This window comes from Scardinius erythrophthalmus, assembly GCF_964197995.2.
Source record: "Scardinius erythrophthalmus genome assembly, chromosome: 1".
In the NCBI taxonomy this organism is placed as follows: domain Eukaryota; kingdom Metazoa; phylum Chordata; class Actinopteri; order Cypriniformes; family Leuciscidae; genus Scardinius; species Scardinius erythrophthalmus.
Window position 1 is genome coordinate 11,781,222 of NC_138221.1, and position 27,427 is coordinate 11,808,648.

General features: G+C 38.6%; 1 protein-coding gene across 1 annotated transcript; it reads right to left on the reverse strand.

The window, feature by feature from the left end:
- LOC308689423 (uncharacterized protein) lies at nt 1–27,204 on the reverse strand. Its single transcript, XM_081363115.1, has 4 exons — nt 27,148–27,204; nt 21,732–22,002; nt 10,322–11,799; nt 1–728 (listed from the first exon to the last, which is right to left on the reverse strand). Exons 2-3 carry the CDS (start codon nt 21,787–21,789, stop codon nt 10,478–10,480), a joined length of 1,380 nt encoding a protein of 459 aa, XP_081219241.1. The 5' UTR covers nt 21,790–22,002; nt 27,148–27,204; the 3' UTR covers nt 1–728; nt 10,322–10,477.
- Between the last annotated feature and the right edge of the window lie 223 nt (nt 27,205–27,427).

The window sequence follows — 27,427 nt, forward strand, 5'->3', positions numbered from 1 at the left end:
ATGACTTCCACTCACACACTCAGTTACACTTGCACACACACACTCACACACCATGTTGGTTGTTATGTATGTTTTGTTTTTGTTGCATATTAATTAAAAAAAACAAATAATAATTGCATGAAGCAAACAGACATTAAGTAAAAGTGAAAGCGAATGAGACAGATCTTTCTCTTTACTGAAGAGCCAAAGCATAACAGAAGGAAAGCGTCCAGTTTCAAATATACATGAAAGCATATCTTGCATTTCCATGGAAGAGTAGAAGTGGAAGAGAAACTAGATGATCAAATAAAAAGAAAATGAAGAATGAGTTAAAGATTAATATCAGATTCATGTCTCTCTCTTAAAAGTTTCATGGCCTTTTCTTCAGCTCCTGAATGATTTTTTTTTCCAGTGTGAATTTTCTGGCACTCTTTCAGTTCATCTTCTGTAGTAAAGGACTTCAGCACTGAAACACACACCGCTGTGTCTTTTCTGCTGTAATATTACTAATGAATCTTCTCCTTTGAGTGAATCTTCAGGTGTTTCTTCAGGACTGACACCCAAAGAAACTGTTTACCTCACTGATCACAGTTAAATGGTCTTTCTTCAGAATGAGAAGCTGATGTGATTTCAGAGCGAAAGCCTGAGCCGCTTCTTCCCAGTGTGAACTCTCATGTGAATCTTCAGACTTGATTTACAGACAGCAGTTTTAGCTTCTGTTTTTCCTTTCTCATTCACTTCCATCAGATCTAAAAGAAACATAAAATCAAGTGAGATTTCAAATGAGAGACAAACGTGAAATGATAAGTGAAGAAAATAGAAAATAGACATTTTCTCTTAAGAATAAAAGCATTGCTTCATTAGTGGGTGAATATTCCAGCCTAGCAAGAATGTCTCCACTGTTTCTATTCAAAATGTGTTTAGTGTGAAAAGGCTTTCAGATTTCCCAGTTAACTTTATTGTTTTTTTAACAATCCACCATACCTCTGGCAGAATGAGCTTTGAGCCCTCCGGAAGAGTCCCATGCCATTATAGACCTTATGCGCTACCATCTTTAGAATATTGTCTTTTAACTTCCGTTTTGCGGTCGCTCTGTATATTTCTGTAGCATTTATGTCCAGGACTAATTAACTTTTGAAGAGGATTTACTTAATATAAAGTTAACGAAAGCTATCATGAGGACTGTAATGTTTAAAGCAGATGACTTAACAAATGTCAGTCGACCGGGAAGATTTGAAAACGAGCTGTTCATTCATAACCACGCAAAATACAGACCGGAAGTCAAAAGACATCGAGCGCAGTGCTGAAAAGGAGCGGGGCTACATAAGGTCTATAACCTAATCTAGCTTCCACTACCCAGTGAAATATGTTTAGGCCTACCCTTATCAGCTCAAGAAAAAACTGATTTCTCTTCCTTTGTATTTTCGTTCTGTTTGTATAGTGAAGCCGCCCATCCTCTGATAAAAGGTGTCAAAGGTAAACTGTTGACAGGCTAGATCAGACTTCATTTAGCTTACTTTAAGCACAATCACTGGATTGGTTTTGAGAACTGAATACGGGAGTTATGAACCAACGAAGCATGAAGTTCACTTACCCGCCTCACAGTTGAAAGAGCCAATAATAAAGCAGCCTTTAGCGAAAGGAGCTTTAAATCAATACTACCTATAGGCTCAAAAGGGGCTGAGGACCACAGACTAGGGCTGGTCTGAACACCATTTTATGAGCTTCAAAGCCTCGGTAGTAATGAACATCGAATATTCGAAGCTTCGGAGAGAAGGGGCTGAACATATTCTTCTCTCTAATAAAGGCAGTATTCTCTATGTGTCTGTCCAGCCCGTTCTCATCCCAAGGCGTCATAATACTGACGCTGTTGACATTTCGTCTGCATCAAACGCACATGGCACCCTTTATCGTCAATATGAGACGCCGATAGAAATGAGCCAGAAGGCGCCTCCTAGCGGTCTAACCCTAAACCTACCCCAGAACTAAACCTACCCATATCCTGTGCGTGTCATATTGACGCTAAAGGGTGCCATGTGCGTTCGATGTAGACGAAATGTCACAAGGGTCAGTATGTGACGTCCAAGGATGAGAATGCGTTGGTCTGTCTGTCCGTTTGCATTCTCATTATTTCAAGAAACCGTTCATCCAATCGACTTCACAAGGGAGTGCAGTGTCGCATTTGGTGCAATATAGATAGAGACGCCACACATTCAGAATTAATAAACTTTTAGTAAACTAAAAAACAGTGCGAGCGGGAAGCGGCGCACCACACGCGGGCATGGCTTATATGCTCTGAGAACGGACACTGCACAAGTGATATTAAACACATCTTCCCCATGAACAACACAAAGTAAATACACTCGCACGTAACACACACACACACAGGTCTGTGAACGTAAGCAATACTTTTAATAAGGTAATGTAATATTTTTCTGACTAACAAATTGCTGACACAGTAAAGCGTAGATTTAAATAAAGAAAAATGAAATTTAAATAAAGAAAAAAACTAAATTTAAATAAAGAAAAAAGAAATTAAGTTAAATTAAAAATGAGATTAATTTAGATTGATAATAACGGGTAAAAAGGCTAAAACATTTTGTTTCTATTCTATTTTTTCACAATGTCAAAGCAATGCAGCTTAACCCAAAACACAAGCTCAGGCACTTCTGTCCACACACACTCCGCTGTTCTGGTATTTCATATGGCATTTCATCATCTTTTGTCTTTGTTGGTAATCCCTTGTGTCTTCTAGCTAATGGCAACTGTTTTCGGCTTCTCTGAGAGAATTTTACACGCATATCTTTCGACATTTTGAACTACCGTGGAAATGTCAGAGCGCGTCACGTGACGATTCTGGACGAATCGCGTTGTCAGAAATTGGCATCAGCCAATGAGATTGTGCATTTCGAGTTAAACAGTGTTGGGAACGTTACTTTAAAAAAGTAATTAGTTATAGTTACTCACTACTTGTTCCAAAAAGTAACTGAGTTAGTAACTGAATTACTCTATAATAAAAGTAACTCGTTACCAGGGAAAGTAACTATTTGCGTTACTGTAAAAAAAAAAAAAGTTGCTATATGTCAAAGAATTTGAATTTTTTTGAGCAGTTTTCACAAGTCAGTTGAAATGAGTAGAACAGACAGGCGTTTGTACATAACTTTAGATATTTATTGCACGTCGACAGACAGCAAGAGGTTTATCCTGCACTTCAAGCATTATCTTTGTAAGAAAAGTAAACAGTTACACCATATAAAGTGCACTTAACTCTGTAAATTAAATCAACCTCTTTTATTAAAACGTTTATTAATAAAGTAAAGGCATTGAACCAGTTTATTTGTAGTGCACGACTGTGCACATTATATAAGATTAATATATTTGTTTTCCTTAAAATTTTAATTAGCAGTAACTTAAACACTTTGCAGTTTGAATGTCCTGTACAAAATTACGGATTATGTTTTTGTTTCCACTGTTCGATCGCGTCCGTGTCTCACACACACACGCACGCACACAAATGTAAACACTTTGCGACTTTTCGATCGTGCCCGCGCCTCCCTCCCTCTCTCTCTCTCTCTCTCTCTCTCTCTCTCTCTCTCTCTCTCTCTCTCTCTCTCTCTCTCTCTCTCTCTCTCTCTCTCTCTCTCTCTCTCTCTCTCTCTCTCTCCCCCTCTCTCCCCCTCTCTCTCTCTCTCTCTCTCTCTCTCTCTCTCTCTCTCTCTCTCTCTCTCTCTCACACACACACACACACACACACACACACACACACAAATGTAAACATTTTGCAACTTTTCGATCGCGCCCGCGCCTCTCTCTCTCTCGGTTCAATACGAATACATGTACCGTTCCAACCCTAGTTCTTGCCTTTGACCTCAATGAATTTTCTGTTTAGCTGGTGTGTGTGTGTGTGGCGCGTGTGCTGGCATGTGTGTAAAAACACTGGCTCTGATTGGCTACCATGAAACACATGACCCTGCCTTAGCCAATCATAATCGCTTACCTTGTTATTAACCCACCTCCTCACTCGCTGTGCGAGACAGCTAGGGGTGCTTTCGGATTACACAGTTTATTCAATCAATGCATAATAACGCACCGCATTTAACGTCCAGTAATGTTAACGGCGTTGTAACGACGGGAAAAGTAATTAGTTAGATTACCCCGTTACTGAAAAAATAACGTCGTTACCTAACGCCGTTCTTTTAAACGGCGTTATTCCAAACACTGGAGTTAAATCACCTGTTTTACTTTCATGATTGGTTGCTGATAGACAGGAAATGACCATATTTGGATCCGACAGCATTGTACAGAAGAAAGAGAGCTTTCCAACGGTGTATGAGATGAAGGGGTACAGAGAGCGATCGCGGAGCAGCGGGATTATTTAGAACACCAACTTTTGATGAATTTAGGTGAAATCTGCACACTCAAACAGACAAAGTGTAGTAAAATAAAGACCTAAATGTGTATTTTGGTCTGAAAGAAAGTCTGAAAGAATACATGTTATTGAAGACAAATAACTCAAAATCTCAAAATTGACCAGTGAAAAAAAAACATGTTTTTGCCTGCCGTGTCTCGCCTTAAAGAGGATTTCCTCTTGATAGGAGATCCGGCCCCACATTCTTTAATCCCGGGACATGCATTGCCCTTTAACGACTGGAAATGAGTCATGCCCCACACAATCGGTTACGGTGCAAGACCTGTGTGATCTGATCAAAATGTTGGATTCTTAGGAACTGCACAGAATGTTTCAATGCCAGAAACACTGTTAACAGTTCTAGGAAGTTTGTGCGCGTTCTGAAACCCTCACACCCCAACCTGTGAGTTCATGGAAAAGTGTGTGAAAAAGTGTGATTTATGATCGGTCACAATTGTGACCGGTGGGATACTGTGTATCAACCATTGTACACATTGAATATAGGTCTATTTGACCTGTGCAGTGTGTGTGTGTTGTATCAACCATTGTACACATTGAATATAGGTCTATTTGACCTGTGCAGTGTGTGTGTGTGTGTGTGTGTGTGTGTGTGTGTGTGTGTGTGTGTGTGTGTGTGTGGAGATCAGACATCAGAGGAGACATGCGTGTGTGTGTGTGTGTGTGTGTGTTTGTGTATGTGTGTTTCTCTGTGTGTCTGTGTGTGTGTGGAGATCAGACATCAGAGAAGACGTGACCGTGTGTGTGTGTGTTGTATCAACCATTGTACACATTGAATATAGGTCTATTTGACCTGTGCAGTGTGTGTGTGTGTGTGTGTGTGTGTTGTATCAACCATTGTACACATTGAATATAGGTCTATTTGACCTGTGCAGTGTGTGTGTGTGTGTGTGTGTGTGTGTGTGTGTGTGTGTGTGTGTGTAGATCAGACATCAGAGGAGACATGCGTGTGTGTGTGTTTGTGTATGTGTGTTTCTCTGTGTGTCTGTGTGTGTGTGGAGATCAGACATCAGAGAAGACGTGACCGTGTGTGTGTGTGTTGTATCAACCATTGTACACATTGAATATAGGTCTATTTGACCTGTGCAGTGTGTGTGTGTGTGTGTGTGTGTGTTGTATCAACCATTGTACACATTGAATATAGGTCTATTTGACCTGTGCAGTGTGTGTGTGTGTGTTGTATCAACCATTGTACACATTGAATATAGGTCTATTTGACCTGTGCAGTGTGTGTGTGTGTGTGTGTGTGTGTGTGTGTGTGTGTGTGTGTGTGTGTGTGTGTGTTTGTATTTTGTATAGTTTAGTAATTTTGTAATTTTCTCAGGCTCTTCGGTCATAGTTTTTTTATCATTCGTGTGTGTGTATTTGTATTTTGCATAGTTTAGTTATTCAATTTTCTAATATTTCTATTTAAAAAAACTTTGACAGTGCACTTTGTTTGCCCTTTTTTATCAAAATCTCTAAGGCGGAATGGAAGAAAATATGGGTTTTGTGTTTGTATTTTGTATAGTTTAGTAATTTTGTAATTTTCTCAGGCTCTTCGGTCATAGTTTTTTTATCATTCGTGTGTGTGTATTTGTATTTTGCATAGTTTAGTTATTCAATTTTCTAATATTTCTATTTAAAAAAACTTTGACAGTGCACTTTGTTTGCCCTTTTTTATCAAAATCTCTAAGGCGGAATGGAAGAAAATATGGGTTTTGTGTGGTTATGCTAATGTAATGTTGTGCCTAAGTGACTGACATCAAATCCAAGTACATAACAAAATACATCAGAGTGTTAGCTTTTATCAGATACCAAGATTATGTTTCTAGGCAAAGGGGTTCAAAAGTTATAAGCCTTTGAAACTCAGCATGCTGTCTTGGTAACCAAAGTTCCTTTTGGAGTCTCCAAATGGCACAAAACAAAAACGCACAGACATATCTGTAGAAAAAGATTCATATAAAATCCATTTTTTAGTCTTTTGACTTCAAACTTTTTTCTGTAGTAAGCTAAGACATGTGGCTATGACCTTGAGTTTGTCTTTATCTCATTAGATGTGTTTACAGCAGTGTATTTTAGTCAGTTTACAGATGAATGACTTTGACGGAAATAAAAACCCTCCATTCTAGCCTCTGTAACTCTGTGTCAGTAAGGTCTAGAATCACCCTGACACTTGTATCAGAAACCAGAGATTGTTTCCTTTCCAATGATACCAGGCACACCCCTGAGTGTCAAAGTATATGGGAGCTGTACCACTTTTAATTTGGGTATGTCGTTTAGATAAAAAACATGAAATTTCAGCCGTTCCATTATAAGAGGTTAACCAGCGCTGGGAAGTAAGAGCTCAACTCCCAAAACTCTGGGTATGGAATATATAGTAAGAATATGGAGAGAGTATCACTATCTCAACCAATAAAATAATACATCATATCATATCATATCATATCATATATATCTATGCAGAGTTGGGAAGGATACTTTCAAAACGTATTTCGTTACAGAATACATGCCAAAAAATGTCATTTGTAACGTTTTCCGTTACAGAACACTGATATTGGACACTGAAAGGAGGTTGGTTGCTGGCAAGAAGAGGTTGCACTGCACAGTTATATTTTGTTCTCCCTTCTCTCTTTTTAATGTGAAATGCTGTTTGAATTTCCAAGATAAAACGCATTCTTGCCCTGCTCTGTTGTTTCTGCTCCATCTCTACCTCTAGCTCCCACTGCTCCTCTTCCGACTGATCATGCAAACCGCAAAGTTTTCATATTGGGGCTTTTGGGAAATGCATGGAGTTGCCTTAATTTATTTAGAGATTGAATAAACTTTATTTAGAGATTGTGAAACAGAGAAGCATCTTCATGTAATCCATTGATTCAAACCATGTAAATTTGAGACGAATATGAATCCGATCGCTCAAACCACCTCAGGAGGTGGTCTGGGCTGCATTCCAGATGAAACTGGACAAGTGTAATTGCATCTGGTTGTTGAAACCACATATGTAAATTTTACTCCTCCAAAAAATGCTAAAAAATAAACTAGTGAGAGCACGTGATAGGGTATGTTGTCATGTTATAACCAGATATGACAGGAGAGTCAAAACCAACATCGCCGCAGAGTAGCATCTATTCATCAAGCCAACGTGCAAACTACCGCAAATCAAAGTTAAAGTAAGTTGCAGACGCTTAACAATAATCTTCATTAAAAGTAAAGAACCGAAATGATCTTACCAGGGCTGTTGCCGCTCTCTTATTGCGGTCTTTGATTTCGAAATTTTAGCTAATGATCAATAAAATGCAGCTCACATCTGTTGCTTTCGGTGACGTGTACTCCATTTAATCTGCATATACAGTAGCACGGGAATTGAAGATTGGATTTATATTCATTTTGCAAAAACACATTTATGTGACCCCTCCTTGAACTGCCACCTTACCGTGGTGGAGGGGTCTGAGTACCCGAATGACCCTAGGAGCTATGTTGTCTGGGGCTATATGCACCTCGTAGGGTCTCCCAAGGCAAACAGGTCCTAGGTGACAGGTCAGACTAAAAGCGGTTCAGAAACCCTTTATGATGTCAATAAATTCAAGGACCGTCAATAAATTCAAGGACCGTGACGCATTGGCGCAGCCGGGGCCCCACCGTGGAGCCAGGCCCGGGGTTGATACTCGTATGAGAGCGCCAGGTGGCCGTGCCTCCCCCCATGGGGTCCGGCCGGGCTCAGCATGAAGGAGCAATGTGGGACTGCCTTCCTGCGGGCTCACCACCTACAGGAGGGAGCGTAAGGGGTCGGTGCGTAGTAGATCAGGCGGCAATAGAAGGCAGGGGCCTCGACAACCCGATCCCTGGACGCGGAAACTAGCTCTAGGGACGTGGAATGTCACCTCTCTGGCGGGGAAGGAGCCAGAGATTGTGCGTGAGGTTCCGAATCCACGCACGGCTTGGGCTCTGGAGAGAGGATGGACTCTTTACCACTCTGGAGTTGCCCATGGTAAGAGGCAGCGGGCTGGTGTGGGTTTGCTTATAGCCCCCCAGCTCAGCCACCATGTGTTGGAGTTCACCACAGTGAACGAGAGGGTCGCTTCCCTGCACCTTCAGGTCAGGGATAGGTCTCTCACTGTCGTGTCCGCCTATGGGCCAAACGGCAGTGTAGAGTTCCCGGCCTTCATGGGGTCTCTGGGAGGGGTGCTGGAAAGTGCTCCGACTAGGGACTCCGTCGTTCTACTGGGGGACTTCAAAGCCCACATGGGCAGTGACACCTGGAGGGGCGTGATTGGGAGGAATGCCCCCCCCCCCCCGGTCTGAATCAGAAAGGTGTTCTGTTATTAGACTTCTGTGCTAGTTACAGCTTGTCCATAACAAACACCATGTTCAAGCATAAGGGTGTCCATCAGTGCACATGGCACCAGGACACCCTAGACCGGAGGTCAATGATCGACTTTGTGGTCGTTTCAACGTGCCCAACGAACCCTCATCAGCTAAATTCTTTTTGTCAACTTCTCATACACCCAACCTTACAGGCCATCACTCCTGCAGGAGCCACGGTCCCCATCCTAACTCGCTTTACTGCCACAGCAGTACTATTTTCCACTTCAGCAGGAGCTCAGATCTCTGCCCCACTCACCTTTTGGATCACAGTTTGAAAGTAAGTTGTTTCCAACACCACAGCAGCATCATCTCTTCCTCCAACAGGAGCCCATTCTACACCCAACTGGCTCATCGGACAGTTAAAAGCAAGTCAAAACCAAGTCTTTCTACTCCGCTCCCGCAGGAGCTCCGTTACTCCGTCCAAACTTGCTCCACTGCCGCAGCAGTGTCATCTACTCCACTCCCGCAGGAGCTCAGTTCCCTATGTCCAAATTGTTTGGGATATTTAAAAGCAAGTTGAATGTCATGTAAGCGGACCCTAAATTAACAAATAATTCACTTGTTTAGCTGCACAATAACTTTATTTTAGAGCTGCTGTAAAGCCAAAACAAGTTACTGTAATTTCCCATTATCACTGTAAAGTGGCTTTTAAACAATCTATGTTGGTAAAAGCGCTCTATATATGAAGGTGATTTGACTTTGTATTAATCTATATCTTGTGACGTCAGCAGGACAAAGTACAAAAATTTAAATATGCAAGTAACAAAGAATCTGAAACTTTCTCATAATTATGAATTTCTCATTGTAATGACTTAGATCTAAATAATAATAATAATAATAATAATAATAATAATAATAATAATAATAATAAGACACTTTCTAATAATGAGAAACTTTCCAAGCAGATACAAAGCAAACAAAGCAACCAAAAAACTGTCCTGCCACTCATCGTGGCTGTCAGGAAACTAACTGACACAGAAGAGACTTTAGCCGCTTTTCCACCGCCGGGCCAAACCATTCTCTTTGCTGAACCATTCCAGTCCGTGTCGATCCGGTCCAGCCGGTACAGATATGGTTTCATTCTCCACCGTGGGCTGATAGCGGAGCTCTTTGTAATGTAATACAAATACGTCAGTTGTTCGCTTGGTGACGCAGCGGTTTACTGATGATATGAGATGTAAATAGTGACCATGTTATGGAGGATGATCACATATTTCTTTTAATTTTATTATTAATTTGAGTTTACACTGCTCAAATCGCTTTAACGTTGCTTATCCAGCTGCAGAGAAACTGGTAAATAGTGACCATGTTATGGAGGATGATCACATATTTCTTTTAATTTTATTATTAATTTGAGTTTACACTGCTCAAATCGCTTTAACGTTGCTTATCCAGCTGCAGAGAAACTGGTAGCGGGCCGAAATTTCGGTGACAAGAACGTTTTGTAATCGTACCATACCAGGCTCAAGTGGAAACACAACTGGAAACGTTGCTTACCATTCTATAAACCGTTCAGCACGACAATAGAAAATAAGCTTTTGTTGCTCAGCACAAAAAGATAAACTTACTTACCGTGACCTCAGGCTGTGTTGATGTGGTTTCTCCACTGCATGAATCTTCATGTGTAGCTTCAGGTCACTTTTAAAAGAGAAACTCTTTCCGCACTGATCACATGTGTGCGGCTTCTCTCCAGTGTGGATCCTCTCATGTTTTTTCAGAGATGATGAGTCACTGAATCTCGTCACAATATGAACACTTGTAAGGTTTTTCTCCAGTGTGGATCCTCTCATGTGTTTTCAGATCTGATGACTGATTGAATCTCTTGTCACAGTATGAACACTTGTAAGGTTTTTCTCCAGTGTGGATCATCTCATGTATTTTCAAAGATGATGACTGACTGAATCTCTTGTCACAGTGTGAACACTTGTAAAGTTTTTCTCCAGTGTGGATCCTCTCATGTGATTTCAGATTTGCTAACTGACTGCATCTCTTGTCACAGTGTGAACACTTGTAAGGTTTTTCTCCAGTGTGGATCCTCTCATGTGTTTTCAGATCTGATGACTGATTGAATCTCTTGTCACAGTGTGAACACTTGTAAGGTTTTTCTCCAGTGTGGATCCTCTCATGTGTTTTCAGATCTGATGAGTCAATGAATCTCTTGTCACAGTGTGAACACTTGTAAGGTTTTTCTCCAGTGCGGATCCTCTCATGTGTTTTCAGATTTGATGACTGACTGAATCTCTTGTCACAGTGTGAACACATGTAAGGTTTTTCTCCAGTGTGAATTCTCTGGTGCTGTTTTAAATGTTCAGCTGTCCTAAAAGTCTTCTCACACTCAAAGCACATGTACTCTCTCACACCAGTGTGTATTTTCTCATGTATATGTAAATATGGCAGCAGTGAAAAACTCTTTCCACACACAGAACATGAATGCGGCTTCTCCTTCGTATGAACTGTCAGGTGTGTCTTCAGCTCTGATGACCTAAGAAATGTTTTGCCGCACTGATCACATGAGAACGGCTTCTCTCCGGTGTGTATCCTCATGTGAACATTAAGGAATGATAACTGACTGAAACTCTTTCCACAATGATCACATGAGAACGGCTTCTCTTCTGTGTGGATCATCATGGGAACATTAAGGGATGATAATTGACTGAAACTCTTCCCGCACTGATCACATGTGAACAGCTTCTCTCCAGCGTGGATCATCATGTGAAAATTAAGGGATGAAGATTGACTGAAACTCTTTCCACACTGATCACATGAGAACGGCTTCTCTCCGGTGTGGATCCTCATGTGAATCTTAAGACTTTGTTTGGTTTTGAGACTCTTCCCACACTGAGTGCAGGTGAAATATTTTTTGGCTCTTCTTTTCTTGAAAAATGTCTTTTTAGTCTTTGAGCGACTCAAAGGTTTTCCTCCAGGATTGACATGATGTTCCTCCTTCACTTCACTCAGTTCTTCACTCTCCTCCTCCACTTCACTCAGTTCTTCACTCTCCTCCTTCACTTCACTCAGTTCTTCACTCTCCTCGCTCTCTTCCATCGGATCTGAAATGAAAGAAAAACTCATTTTCAAATTTTCTAAATAATCAAAATAACTCAAAGAGAGAAATATGGAGTGAATGGAGATTAAAATGATCCCAGATGTAACAGAAAACTTCTATAAAATATCACAATAATTTGTCTTTTTATAAATTAATAATACGTCCCTGAAACTTTCCCTGAATGAGATACACTGATCTTCCTGTTATTATCTTTAAAACATTATAGGCACAAATCCAATGTTTCTATATATAGTGAGAAATATTAAATATGTTTGATCAATGACACAATTATCTAACATGATATAAACATTAACCCTCTGGGGTCTGTGGTGTTTTTGGGGTCCTTGAGATGTTCTGACATGCCCTTACATTTGTGCTTTTTTCAGTGATTTCTAAACATGTTAATGGCAAAGGTGTAAATTCACTCTATGTAGCACAAACAGGGCTACCATAATATGTGAACAACATTTATGTGTGTTTGAATTTTTAAGAGAATAATGTTTATGCGTGGTTCTTAAAAAAAAAAAAAAAAAAAAGAACGTTTCTGAAATAAGGCCACAAAACACACTAAATATGTGTCAACAAGACTTTTGACTAATGGATGTCGTCACCTAGAGTTTTTTTCTTCAAAATTATCTGAAAATCATCCTGCCTAATCATTCACATAAAACAATACATTGATTTCAATTTTGTAAGACACTTTCTGTTTGGAAAGGCAATATGTGCAGGGGCGTCAACGATCCAACACCATCATGCATATTAAGTAGTTCACACCTGATGAGAATGCGCCTATATACTTAATGAGCCATTCATTCAGGTGTGTTGTAGCAAGTGTGCTTTAAGAATATTTATTTTGTGATTCCACTTGTCATGACCATTTTTGGGTCTTCCTTTCCGTCCGCCATGCTTATTTGGGGGGGTGACGCACTTTGCTTCATATATATATATATATATATATATATATATATATATATATATATATATATTCCTCATCTCAGTATAGCAATAGAGTTTGCTAAAAGCTGTTCATTCATTCACACACAAAAACGCGATTCATTTTTAAACAGTATTTTTGCCAGCTGTAGTAGCATAACAGTGCGCATCTGTGCATTTATTCATTCACGCTCAAAAACGCGATTCATACTTCTACAGTCTTTCTGCGTGTACAGATACTATTGCTATTAGAACAAAGGGAAATGAACTGACCTATTCCTCAGCTGGGTCTGTTGCTCCTCGAAATGAAACTTCTAGCACTTCTGAGGTAAATTTTCCAGGATTATCATCAAGATAGTATTATTCCTCACAGCGTTGTAAAGTACATGAGACTGAAAGTGAACTCGCGGTGTGTGTTATCCAGCTGATGTGGGGGCGTTCACAGGTTTACATGGGTCGCCTCACATTTGCGATTGAATAGAGCGCGCTCTCTGAAGGCGGAGTCACATTACAACTTATAGATGGTGGACAACCAGATTGAGACTTTTACCGCCGCCGTTCCCGCGGCGGCAAAATTGGGATGTGTATTTGCTGCCTTTTACCGCTAAGTGGCGCTGTAATCACAAGCCGTTTCTCAATATGCGTTCTTGTCTGTACTTGTGTTCTGGTGGACTTGTGAAACGTCATCAGTCGCTGCCCTAGTACTGTGCCAATTCAAAGTTCACATCTAGCCAAGTCCAGGTCGAATCCCCGGATGTGTTCTTGATCCGCCCCTTTTACCGAGGATGCATCAAGAGGTGACTTGTGCGGACTTGACAAGCCAGGTATCCCAGAATGCATCTCACACCACCAACCAGCAAGCGTCAATAGCAGAGGAGAAACCCCGCGTAATTTCAAAAATACTGCTATAAATGTGTCACGAAATGTAGTTTTAAGAGTATTTCAGGCGAGAATGTAGTAGTTTAAAGCTCAAATCTTTGGTTTATTTATAAAGATAGCGCCTATTTGAAAATTTGATCTGACGTTTTCGGAGTTGTGAGAACCAGGAAATCGGACGCTCGGCACTCGTACCCCGCCGAGAACAGCCTTTCCTCGGCTAGTGCTGCTGACTTGCCGTTGGCCTGGATGTCTCTAGTCTAGTGGTATAACCTTTTACAGTCTGGGTATAACATGAGATTTAAATCGTCTTGTGTATATCCAACAGGCGATTCATTTATTTTATTTGTCTCATTGATGTATTATTTGTTCCCTGGCAAAACGTTTTAGCTGAGGGCAAAGTGAAGTTGTAGCTTTATTTAACGTTAGTCTATTTAACTATGTAGCCTAGAGAGCTGACTTATGTTTGAATGAATCGTTGGCTTTATTATTGTATAGCTTCTTATACCTTTTAGGCTACTTATACTTTTAGAATGGCTATTATTGATCATTAAAACTGACATTTAGCAAAAAAGGTTATGTCATTTTATTTTATATATTTAAAACATATAAAATATTTTATTATAATAGCCTACATGTTGCCTACATTCTCTTCACTGTATACATATATGACACAACCCTGTCTCTTTTTGCTAAATGTTCGATTTATTGATCAATATTATAATGCTTTTTATTCATCATATTTTTAAAATGAAAACAAAAAGAGTCAGGGTTGTGCTTTATATTTCGTGTTGTTGTAAATATGCAGTGAAGATAATCAATTGCGTTGCCTGAACCTCATTTGTGTGGCCATTATGTTAAAGATCTTTTTTAAATGAAAATGAAAAGAGGTAAAGTGGTGGTTTATAACATTTTTTTTTTTTTTTTTTTTTGTAGCCTATAAAGAGATAACCGGAGTAGCCACAGCAAGCTGAGTGACGCTATCAAGTACGCCGCTGTTCCATTTGCAGAATTATCGGACTCGCGTCCTCCCGTCCTCGGGAGTTCGTTCTCCTGAGTCGAACTTGTCAGTCCGAACTACCAAGGACTCAAGTCCGAACTATGCGTACTTGGTATTGAGAAACGGCTATTGACTTTGAAAAGTGTCAGTTTATTCTCTTTATGACGTAATCTGCCGCGGCAGTAATCTGAGCTGAGGTCGCAGATAAATTCAAGATAAATATTGTGGTTAAACAAATTCAAATTCATTAAATTTAAACAAAGTAGACACACGTTAACATTGTGTGCCCAGTTTTTCTATAATTTAGAAAGGCTATGTCAATAGGTTAGCCTACTTGTCATTTACTTCGTGTTATTTTAATGTGTTTGTAGATTTATTAACTGAAACATAACAGTGAAATAAATTAAAATAATTTACTGTAAAATTAAAACATTTTCAGGACTTGCAGTTACTAACCGATGTTAGTCGGTTTAAGCATTCTTTGTTATATTCAGAATTAAATAGGCTTACATGTTGTTATGATTATCAATTGAATTCTTTAATAAATAATCAACCGCAGCAAAAATAAACCAATCAAATTTCAAAGTCGTTCGCGAAATGAGAATCCGTCGATCTCCATGGTCGATCTGGGCTTTGTTTATAAAACATTTATCATCGAAATGCAGGGAACAAACAGTCTACACAACAATCTGCATCCACTGTTCCTAACGCTGGGTTCTTTGGGAAGCTTTCCCTCACATCCAAATACACACTTTGGAGACAATATGCAGCGCTGCCGATGATTTCCTGTTGAAGCGCGTTGATGTGCGCGGTCTCGCTCTCCTCTGGTCGACGTGTGCGCGGGCGAGCTTTTCCGGGAGAAATGCTCATATAAGGAGTTCCACTCTGGTCTACGTCATTAGATCCACGGTCGAAAAAAAAACCAGCCGAAACTTGTACCAACCCAGAAGTAAGATTTTCGGCACAGAAATTCTCCGTTATTCGTCCAAAATATTTTTAAAAAACTTTGGCCATGTTAAGCATGAGAATCCATCTCTTTAACACTGTAAACAACTCTGAATACATGAAACACCATTGTACCCCCCCCCCCTTTAATCATTCTGAACTAAAATAAAACCTGTTTATAACTACTACAATATTTTTTTCCAAGGAGCCGTTTTGTTTTATATGCACCTAAGAAGAGTCAATTATAGCTCCAGAATTGCTCAAAGTAAAAAAACATCATACTTTATTGTGTTAGTTTTAAATTTAAAAAAAAGATTAAAAAAAATTAAATCCAGGAAATTTCTCTGGTATTTTTCTTTTTGCTGTATCAAAAATGTACCAAACCGAACCGTGACACAAGTGTATCATATCGAACCGAATTTTGTTAACCATTACACCCCTACTGTTTACACAACAGCTGATGTGAGTGTAAGTGTAACATAAAGCAATTTAGCAAACGTGTTAATCTCTTGTTGCATGGGATTAAACATGAAATTTCTGTTTAATAAAGTGCTCCGAAATGTGTCATCGTTATTGTTAATTGCAAATTGCAATGTTGCACTTTATTTACATTTCAAAGGCTTGTAAGCTACAGTTTGCACTGTTTTAATAAATGGAACTAATTTTCTCAACACATCTTTGATTAATTTTGTCCAGCATTTATTTTGCAAGCTGTCTGATGTTTTTTGAGTTTTCATTTCAATTAATTCAATCCAAGTAAATGAAACACTCACAAGATATCACCAAAATCACTCTGTCCCCTTTAAATCTATCAGAAAATGATGTAAGCGTATCGAACTATATAGAATCGTATCGAATTATATCGAATCGTATCGTTGGCTGAATATCGTGATATATATCGTATCGTGAGCTGAATATCGTATCGTATCGTGAGATTAGTGTATCGCTACAGCCCTACTGTACACAGTCTACCCTACAGTGTGAATTCGTTACAAGGTTTCATTTAATTAAATTAATGTGCAGCAATTTGTACAAATAGAGTCTATAGGCCTACTATACTGTTGTAGCCATTAAATAATCTCATTTAGTATCATATTTGTTAAAACATTATAATGTTATTTTTTTCCATCTATGTTGAATATGAAAAGTGAACAGCACGAGTAAGATAGGATGCATTATATCGAGAGATGGATATGGAGTGGGTCAGACATGATTTTGACCACTTCATTAAATTTTGTTTAGTAGAAAACCTTTCTTTAAAGTGAATTTCGTTTTCTATAAATTGTATCTTAATTTTAATAAATTTTTCATCAACCAATTGCCTGGATTTAATAAGTAAGAGAAGCAAATATAACAGACACTAATCATGGAGGCGCCCGCGCGGTCACTTGCATTGCACGTCAGCTGGAGCGCATCTCATCCTCCTAACTTAACGAAACTCAGCGTATGCCTCACACACACACATGATAAATACATCAAATACACAAAGCTTGAAATGTCTTCAAACGAAATAATTCAAAACGAAAAGAATAAGGCTACTCTCTGATTATGTCTTTGTGCATTTCTCTCTAGGTGTGTTCACTACAAATATGGCGATCGTCAACTTCATCTTTGCAGTCGACACTGTCAGAAAACACTAGTTTATTGATAAAAATCAATGCACGCATCACCGGATTTACAAATACACATCTTGCTTGTTGCAAGCACACATATGTAGAAAAAAACGAAATATTCTGTTGAAATAACATTATTATTAATAATACATCTTTTAGAATATTTGATAAATGCTGATTGTTGCGCTTGTTCAATTTAATAAAATTAAAACTTTAATTGTGATAATTAAAATATTTGAAAATTAAATATTTAGTAGCCAAGTTTTGCTAATTTATTATACAGGCTATTATATGCCTATTGCCTATATTAAGTAGATCATATTAAGACAAGGCATATATTAAGTTATTTTAGCTGTTATGAGAAAAATAAATCTAAGAGAATCTAAAATCTAAATCTAATAAATCTAAAAAAAAAAAATCTAACGCCACTTCAACATGCCAGAATAAAACCTGATTTTTGAACAATGCGTAACGCCACTCGGCCTGGTGTGCCAAAACACTACATTTTAAACTTCAATGTTTAATTCAAAACAATCTCAAAACGCGTTGTCACATTTTTTAAAGCAGTAGCCTAGCCTATATACATTAAGGGCATTGAAACCAGGATCTTAACTAAAACGCGTTCCGCGTAATCTCTCAAAAATTATGCCACACTACTCCATGTATTTTTTTTTTTTAAGGACTGCTTTTGAAATCACTATAAATTACTATGCAATTGTATCGCTCACGAGAGCTCTTCATTTATCTAATTCCTCAATAGAATAGTAAAAATATTTAGCGTCATTGCTCCTAAGATCTCTAATGTCTCTATTTTTAACATTTGATTATATTTTTTCAGTTCTAAAATTGATTCTATCTTTGGTTCTATTCTGTTGTAGCCCAATAGGCCTATTTATATGAAAAATATGCCTATTAGGCTTAGGGTTTTATATTTAACCCACTTACTTTTTAAAATACGGCAATTGCTGCTGTTTTGCACAATGTCCCTTTGTGCCACCTGGCGGTCATTTCGGGAATGACTTTGAAATGCGGCTGGTTTATTTGGCGAAATCACCGCGGCGGCTGGCGCGGCGGTAATAGGCATTCTGGTTGTCCACCATCTGTAATGAGCTGAGATGAGAACAACTGACATCTCTCTCTTTTCATACATAGTACATGAACTGAGAATATTTGTTTTTTTTTTATAGAAATTACTTAATTTAAAAGAAGAGAATTCAAGCTTCATGCCTGTGTGTCTGTATGTATGGCATACTTCCTGGATCCATGTTATCTGTCTTGCTAGTACCTGTAGTTAAAAATAAGACTGGTAAATTAACTAGTATAGATAACTCTAGACCTATTGCACTTGCAAGTATACTATCCAAGGTACTAGAAGGGATCCTTATGGATAGGCTAGCAGAATACATAGCGTCAACGGATAATCAGTTTGGTTTTAAGAACAAGCATGGAACTGATCTGTGTATTTATGCACTTAAAGAAATTGTCCATAGGTACAGATCACGCAATAGCACAGTCTTCATGTGTTTCCTGGATGCGTCAAAGGCTTTTGATCGTATCAACCATGGGAAACTGTTTGGTAAACTACATGAGCGTGGTGTCCCCTCTTACCTAATCAGGATATTGCAGTTCTGGTACTCTCACCAAACTATGATGAGTTTGTCAACACCCTTCTATGTCTCCAATGGAGTGCGGCAGGGCGGAATTCTGTCTCCGCTGCTATTCAATCTGTACATGGATAATTTATCTAGGGAGCTAAAGGGTTGTAGAACTGGCTGCTTGGTGGGGGATAGTCTCATTTATCATATGCTTTATGCTGATGATTTGGTGGTACTGTCTCCCTCTAGTGCTGGCCTGCAGCAACTACTTAGAATATGCTCTCAATATGGACTAATGTTTGATATAAAATTTAACTCAATGAAGAGTGTGGTGCTGATCGCTAGAACCAAGGAGGATAAGAAGTGTGTCTATCCTTCTTTCTCATTGGCAGGTGAACCACTAGAGGTTGTAAAGAAAGTTAAATATGTGGGACATGTGATAAGAGATGACCTCTGTGATGATGATGATGATGATGTGCAGCGTCAGTGTGGAAAACTGTATGGGCAGGCAAACATGTTGGCACGCAAATTCCACATGTGCACTCCTGATGTTAAAATCTCACTCTTCAAAACCTATTGCACTCCACTGTATACTGCCCACCTGTGGTGTAATTTTAGTGAGTCGAAAATGAAAAAAAACTTCAAGTGGCTTATAATGATGCACTGAGAATTGTGCTTAAAATTCCTAGGTGGAGTAGTGCCAGTGAAATGTTTGTGTCTAACAATGTGCCCACTTTTAATGCTGTTTTAAGAAATTTTATGTATAGATTCATGTGCAGACTGACAGGGTCTAAGAATATGATCATTGTGTCCATAGTTGATGTTTCTAAGGCCCCGTTTACACGTACATGGTTATTTTGAAAAACGGAGACATTTCCCTTCGTTTGCGCCCTTCGTTTACACGCAAACGGAGGATTCGCCAATGAAACCGATTCTTTCTAAAAACTCCGGCCAGAGTGGAGATTTTGAAAATCTTCGTTTGTACGTTTGCATGTAAACAGAGAAAACCGGAGTTTTAGGTAGCGACGTCACAGAATGTGACTATTTTCGGGATTCTGGTTGGCTAAGGTGGGCTTGAGCTTCTCGTTACACTGCCACCTACAGGTTTGGCATGCTCTTGACAGCATATACACAGGTTCGTGTGCACGATGTTATTTTTGAAAACGAAGAGGGGTGAAATGTCCGTTTATGAAAATAGCCATCTACGTGTAAACGTAGCCTAAGAGTGACACAAGGTACACATCTTGCTTTTGGAAACATTGGACCAGCCTGTATATGTTTTAATGATGCCTCATCTGCATCATTCTTAAATGTTTTGTATTGTTTTGTATTTATGTATATATCTGTACTGTGTTGTCTCTATGGACCTCTGTGTCTTGAATAAAAAGTTGATTGATTGATTGATTGATTGATTGATTGATTGATATGTCTGTTTGACTGAGTATTCGCTGAGTTACAGTTCATTTTCGGACACGTTTCAGAATGGACTGCACTGACAGAGAGGAGGCAGAACTCGCATCATGTTTATTTTTCTTTATATGGTGAAAATCACAAAACTTTGCTTTTATTATGAGTATACACAAAAAAATGCACACTTAACAGGATCGATTGATGTATAACAAGCATATAAGATAAAAATTAATATTAGTATTTTGATTCTTTTTTGCACTGATAAGGAAAAAAATGAGCCTATCTTGCCGGGACCTCAAGGTGTTAACATACACAATAATGGCATATTTTAACACCAACTTTTAGATCGATATTTAATTATGTTAAAAACTCCTAAAACGTTTTGATTATTGCCGTTCACACTGAACTTCTTCCATAGACTTTACATGCATGTGAAAGTGGGACACAAGAAACACAAGATCAAGTGAATTTCACTGTGAGAAAGAACACAAATGTTGATTTATTGTTATTTGTTATACGTGTTCGTAAAAATACACACTAAAAAAAATCTTCCTTTACTGACTATTTGTTAAAAAAATAAACGTTTGCAGTAGGGTAGTCAACCAATATTCTAAATTCGAATATATATTCTAATAGTTTTAAAAAACAGAAATTCGAATGTGAAAATTAATATTCGAATGTGGAAAAACGCCCACGGTAGCAGAGGCGCGGCTGTCTGCTTTGCAGGTGGGTCAGGGACAGGTCACAGGAAGAAGGCGTTAACGTTAAACAGAAACATTACTAAAGAGTAGGCTACTGTACTGACTGAATAGATATTGCACAGCATGAATAAGGTAGGTTAGATACAGCAGTTTCATGCACTGCAGGCTTCCACTGGTTTGATTATTTACCATTTCATGTCAAGGAAAAGTTAAATTTTTACCACAGCACAGCTCGCTCGGAGCGTTCAATGTCGGATTCGCGTCTACCGTGTCTAGTTGGACTCTTGAAAAGCAAAAGTTTGATGCGCGGAGAGCGTGACGCCTCATTCGCGCCACAAGACCTCCAGACGCGCGTAAACGCGTCTTTACATTGACTTAACATTGAAATCATTCACGCCAGATGCTCTATTCGCGTTTGGTGTGCGAATGAACGCAGCGGGTGAGGGCGAGAGAGAGAAAGAGTGCCTGTGAGTGAGCGAGCGAGAGTGAGGTCTGCGGTCTTGGCCATTAGGAGATTTACTTGTTTGTTTTTGTGTAGGTAATATGTTGTCAAATATGTTTAAACTTAAACTACCTAGTTTTGTTATGTCTCTTTGTATTAATTTGTCCTGTTATTGACGTAATGTGCGTCATTGACAAAATGCGCAACCAGATATTCGAATAGTTTGAATATTCGTGTGTTTTTTAGAGGGAATATTCGAACGTCATTTTTGAGCAATTTTGACAGCCCTAGTTTGCAGCCATGTCATAGTTGAACGGTTTATCTAAATGTGTTTATCGAAATCTAAAAGTGATGAAGTGTTTGAATGTTTCTAACATGAACGTTCTTCAGCATCATGAATGAATGAAGAATAAACACCAACCTCTTTGTTCTTCAGGATCTTCAGTGTGTTTCATTCTGCAGGGTTCTGGATCACTCATGTTCTCACTGTCCTCTTTAATAAACTCAGTCTTTGCAGATTTCAGCTCTTCCTGATGCTCTGATGCTCGTCTTCACTTGCAGCATTTATTGGAGAATTGCTGTGGGAGGAGCTTCACTGATGATGTGATTACTGTGGGAGGAGCTTCACTGATGATGTGATTACTGTGGGAGGAGCTTTGCTGATGATGGATTCCAGTGTGGGAGGACTTTATCTGCCAAAAATATAAATCACTGAGTTTTTATAATAAATAACACTTCTAAGACACTCTATCTATTAATCATACAGTAACTGATGCCAATTCATTATTTTTCAAAATGTTTATTACTAATCCTAACATTATTCTGCTTCTTCGTTAAAATACAGGTATCTAGAAATATAGAAAAGAATATATTTAAATAATTCTATAATTCTTCCAAATATGAATAATGTTAAGGAAAACAGTTAAAAGCATAAAGACAGAAATAAACGTACAGTAGCCAACAAATACCCTCAGTCTGCTGACACCAATGAAATGAGCTTTAAGTGTCAATTTACAGGAGATCTGAAGACATCAGCATAATAAATGAGGTGAAAACAGGAACTATTGTCATGAAATAAAGAGCGTTTTCAGCAGATCTGTTATTGATGAGCCTCAGACTATCAACACTCATTCAACAAGCCATACAGGATCATCAGCAGATCATCTCACTTTATTCTGAGTGTTTGCTGTTAGAAACTAGGGATGGGCATTTTTCAAAAATATTGCATTCAAATATTCAGGCTCATAAAAATCGAATACTCGAATATTAGTTTATTTAAAGGTGCCCTAGAATGTGAAATTGAATTTATCTTGGCATAGGTAAATAACAAGAGTTCAGTACATGGACATGACATACAGTGAGTCTCAAACACCATAGTTGTCTCTTTCTTATTTAAATCTCGTTTTTGAAAAACACCCCTGAAAAACAGGCGAATCTCCACATAACACCGACTGTGACGCAACAGTTGGGATCATTAATATGTACGCCTCTAAAAATTTGCATATGCCAGCCCATGCTCAGTGCAAGGCGGAACTGCGCAGCCGAATCATCAGAAGTTCTGCAGGTGAAGACACAAGCAGGAGGGAAAATGGCAGATCTATCTATAATCGGATACCGCTACAGTTTAATTCAAAGTTGTTAGTTGCTCTGCCCATTTCGACTGTTTTCGAGACTGTTTTTCTAACCTGGAACAATATCAAGCAGCCAGGCTTCTCTCTGCGTCTCAAACGGACGAAGGGGGCAATTTCAACTAACGTTATATTCCCGCAAGCGGTAAGTAATGATTTTATTAACGATAATTTACACTGTGTTATCTAGATCCAGCACGATATTGTTTTTTCCTCGAGAGACATCATGGCTTGCAAACGAGTGAACGAAGCATGGCAGTTTCTCAGTGTTTGGATGTACAAATGAACACAAAAATATTTTTTTAGCTTCTTCATCCGAGCCTCTGGAGAACCAGTGGGTTATGTGAATTTCTAATGTGTAATTGTTCAAGTTCAGACCGATAATCTTTCTCTCAAAGTCGTTCAACACTGTTTATGCATCAGTAAATCGCTTTGCAGTGATAAGATCTTCATTCACGCGATCAACAGGCTGTCATCTGCTCAATGCTGGAATAGATCTAAATACTTTAAAAACTTATCATGATTCGTTAATCCCGATAGCTGTAATAGTAAAAACGTATAGCCTAATAGCTGTAATAGTAAAAGTTTTCCAGATAGCTCTACATGTAATGCCAGATATTTCATATGCAAGCATGTCAGCCAATCACAGCAGTGGGCAACAACACTGCAGTCTCACAGCAGACACGCCCCCTCAAACAGAGTGTTCAAATCAGGTGATGAAATCAGGCTAGGAAATATGCCTTTTATTTCTAAATTATAACAAATGTTGATCTAAAAAACATACTAACATTATAAGGGCACCCCAGGAAACATTATAAAATAATAAAATAATCCATTCTACGGCACCTTTAAATGACGTTTAATGAAAAAGACGTTATTTTAAGTAGCCTACATTTTAAAAAAAAGTTGTCGTCACCATTTCTTAACAAGCTTAGGCAATATACACAACAAGCTTAAAATATATATGTTTAAGTTTTCTTTTAGATGAAAACATTAAACAGTTGGCCTATGTGTAAACAAAATATAAAGAAAAAAAGTATTTAAAGATGAAATGAACTGGAATTTTGAGTAAAGGTGATATAACAGATGTATTTTATTTATTCTCATTGGTACAATTTTTAAAGTGGCAGAATTTGTTAAAAGGGATAAAATGGTATGTTGAAAATGTTGTTGTTGTTACACGGGCGCCGCCATGTTGGATTTCAACATTCGGCAACGTCACTGGAATGGTAAGCTACTCCGTTGCTAACCAACACTAGCAGAGCAGCCATTGCATGCAGCCCCTGGATTTCGAGTCCGTAGTGAGCATTTTTTAGCGACAGACTATTTAGAGAGTTTTACTTTCAATACAACAGGTTCACTGGTGAGGGTTAGGCTAAACCTGAGGCCATTCCGTCAATGTTAAACTTTTCAGGCTGTAGTACAGGGCAGACCGATAGACCAATGGCAAGTACTAACACCACCGATGCTATCTATGTTACCGCAGAGACAGGGCGCTGAAACGCGCACGTCAAGGCAGAGGACAGAGAAGTAGGCTATGTTAACTGTTATCATGATAGCAAGCTAAGCAATGATAATAATAATGAATGTTTTTTTTAGCATAAAATCAGCATATTAGAGTGATTTCTGAAGGATCATGTGACACTGAAGACTGGAGTAATGATGTTGAAAATTCAGCTTTCATCTGAGGAATAAATTACACTTTACTGTATATTCACATAGAGAACAGATGATTTACATTATAATAATATTTCACAATATTACTGTTTTGTTTGTATTTTTAATCAAATAAATGCAGCCTTGGTGAGCAGAAGAGACTTCCTGTAAAAACATTAAAAATCTTACCGTTCTAAAACTTTTGACCGGTAATGTATATGTGTGTATATATATATATATATATATATATCACAGGGCTCCAGACTAACTTTTTGCCTTGGTTGCACTGGTGCGCCTAACTTTTTTATTTAGGTGCACCAGCACAAAATTTGGGTGCACCCAAATTTTGTGCTGGTGCACCTAAATAAAAAAGTGTATCACCTTTAACGCCACAATTTTAAGGTCACCTTTTTATCACACTCTATACACATTCATATATATTATGTAAATTAATTTAAACAAGAAGGTGTAGGTAAAAACTTTTATTTATTTTTTGAAGCACAATTATTAACGGTATTCCTACTCTTACCGATACTGCTTATCGATACAGTACTTTAACTGTATTCTTATGGTTCTTTTTGTTTTATATATAATAAACAAAGATAAACAATAGATAAACAAAAGATAAGCAATTAAACAAAGATACACTTTATATAGGCCTACACAATTCAGGAAGGCCTACTACTGTTCAGGCATGGTCTAAAAAGAAATCTAATAAAGTAATAAAATGTAAAATAACACTGTAAAATTTATCATAAATAGATCAATGCTTATTAAAGCTGAAGTTATTCTTTCAAGAGCTGTGAGTGATTTTTCTCTTGTTGTTTGATTTGCAGTAATGGCGCAGTCGTCAGCATGTTTATTAGACTGCGGCCCCTTTAAGACCGGGTGCAGATCTAATAGGCTACTGATGCACCATATTCTCCCAACTATTTCCATAACTACGTCCATTTAAGACATAAACTGTTTTTAGTGAATCTCAAAGCCGGTAATTTTGACACGCTTTTGTGTACAATTGATCGTTTAGACGCGCACAATCTGCACATGAAACCGAAAGTATAATTTGCTTGTCTCGGTCTGTTTCGGAGCGCGCGCCGCCATGCGAACAACATCTCTTGCGCAGATTTTTGTGTTTTTAATAGCTCTTTCAATTATTAAACGCGTCCCGCAATTTAGCAACAGTAGCTAGACTGCATTTAAAACAATCACCGATCGTGCTGATTCTGAGTTTTAGGGAGAAATGACAGCGTAATGCTGCGAAGGGAAGAAGTTGCGCGTAGTTAGTTTTTAATGGTTTTACCTCAATATATTATTTTTTATAATCTTTGGAAGCCGAAATTTAAAATAAAATCAGACTAATATAACAGACCTTAAGTGTAACCAGGCTACGTTTGAATTTTTAATTCTGTCCTCCGTCGTCACTCATTAAACAGGGCTGTCGTGTTGTGCGAGCTGTGGCATCGCGTGAGAGAAGACGCCAACAAACGTTCGTGGAGAGGCAGCGGATGCGAGGACGTTAGGTGCACCGGTGCGACCTAGGAAAAATGTTAGTCGCACACTTACAAATGCGACCAAATTGGTCGCACTCTAACTAGAGCCCTGTATCACATCACATCACATAGCACATCCTGTTTTTGATTTGAACATTGTCTAGAGTTTATCTTATTTTTTATCCAGTGTACACAAGAAGTTGCATACAGTTTTATCGGTAGATGCTAAGAGACATTTATTTATATATTAGGCTACCTGTTTGCAAACTTTATATTTTTCTTTGATGGCACATTTTCCTGACCTTTCTGCTCCCCCCTGTACTTTACAGCTTTACAGGGGGTATCGCTTATCTAAATGAGATGTAAATGAGCCCTATTGTCACTCCCAGCAGTAGAGAGAGGTGAGAACTTTAGAGTTCCCTTCTTTAGAGGCTGTTTTCTCCCCTTTAAACTTTTTTGAGTGCCTACCTTCAAATGGCCACAACTTATCCAAATATTATCAGATTTCCATGTGTTACACATCGAGAACAACTCAAAATGCCCCAGAACCGACTTGTGTCCCTACTTTCCGTGATATTTTCGTCACATATTTTGACACATTCCGTCACATATGTGCATACAGAAACTGACAATGATGATACAACTCTTAAAAAGAAAATGTAACGTTTCCTGTGTCAGTATAGATTTGAGATTTCCCTCGTTCGTTACTCATACAGTAATCTGCCAAAGATAAATGTCGACAAAGAAATAAAGGTAAACATTTGGGATCGATTCCTATCAATTCCCCTCACAGATCTCAAACTTTAAATTGACATTCAGTAACAGTTCTCACACAAACATCGAGACAATCACACAAACGAACACAAAATCGCTCAGGTCTGAATGAACTCAACATAGGCTTTCTCCTCATGCTCGCTGCTGCTGCACTAAATGTTTATTTCAGTAGGAAGACGCCAGAAAAGACGCGCAAGTATCGCTGTGATCGATGAAAACAATACAGAAATGAGTCTGTCGCTTAAACAAACTCTATAAAGTGTGTGCAATGGTTGTATATGAGAAATACCGTGAGCTGCTCTCCTCTCTCCTCCGAAGACTCGACGCTGAAACTCTCAATGAGGGAAGAGAGACGGCGCGAGCGAGCGGTGACGTCATCGGCCGCCAACGCACGCGCGTACGGGACACCCCCGCAGCCAATCAGGGCCACGCAGATTCAGCTTTACTAGTAGCCTTCCATTATTATTATTTTAGAACTGAAGTGACTCCAGTTACTAAAGGTGAAAGGAACTTTTTCAAGTGAAGCACAAAATAGTCAGAATAAGCAGAGGAAGATCACCTCCATCCAG

Coding starts and splice junctions, on each gene's coding strand:
- LOC308689423 (XM_081363115.1), bottom strand. CDS start 21,789: ATGAGTGATCCAGAACCCTGCAGAATGAAACACACTGAAGATCCTGAA. Junction 11,800..21,731: donor AGATCCTGAAGAACAAAGAG/GTTGGTGTTTAT, acceptor CTTTCATTTCAG/ATCCGATGGAAGAGAGCGAG.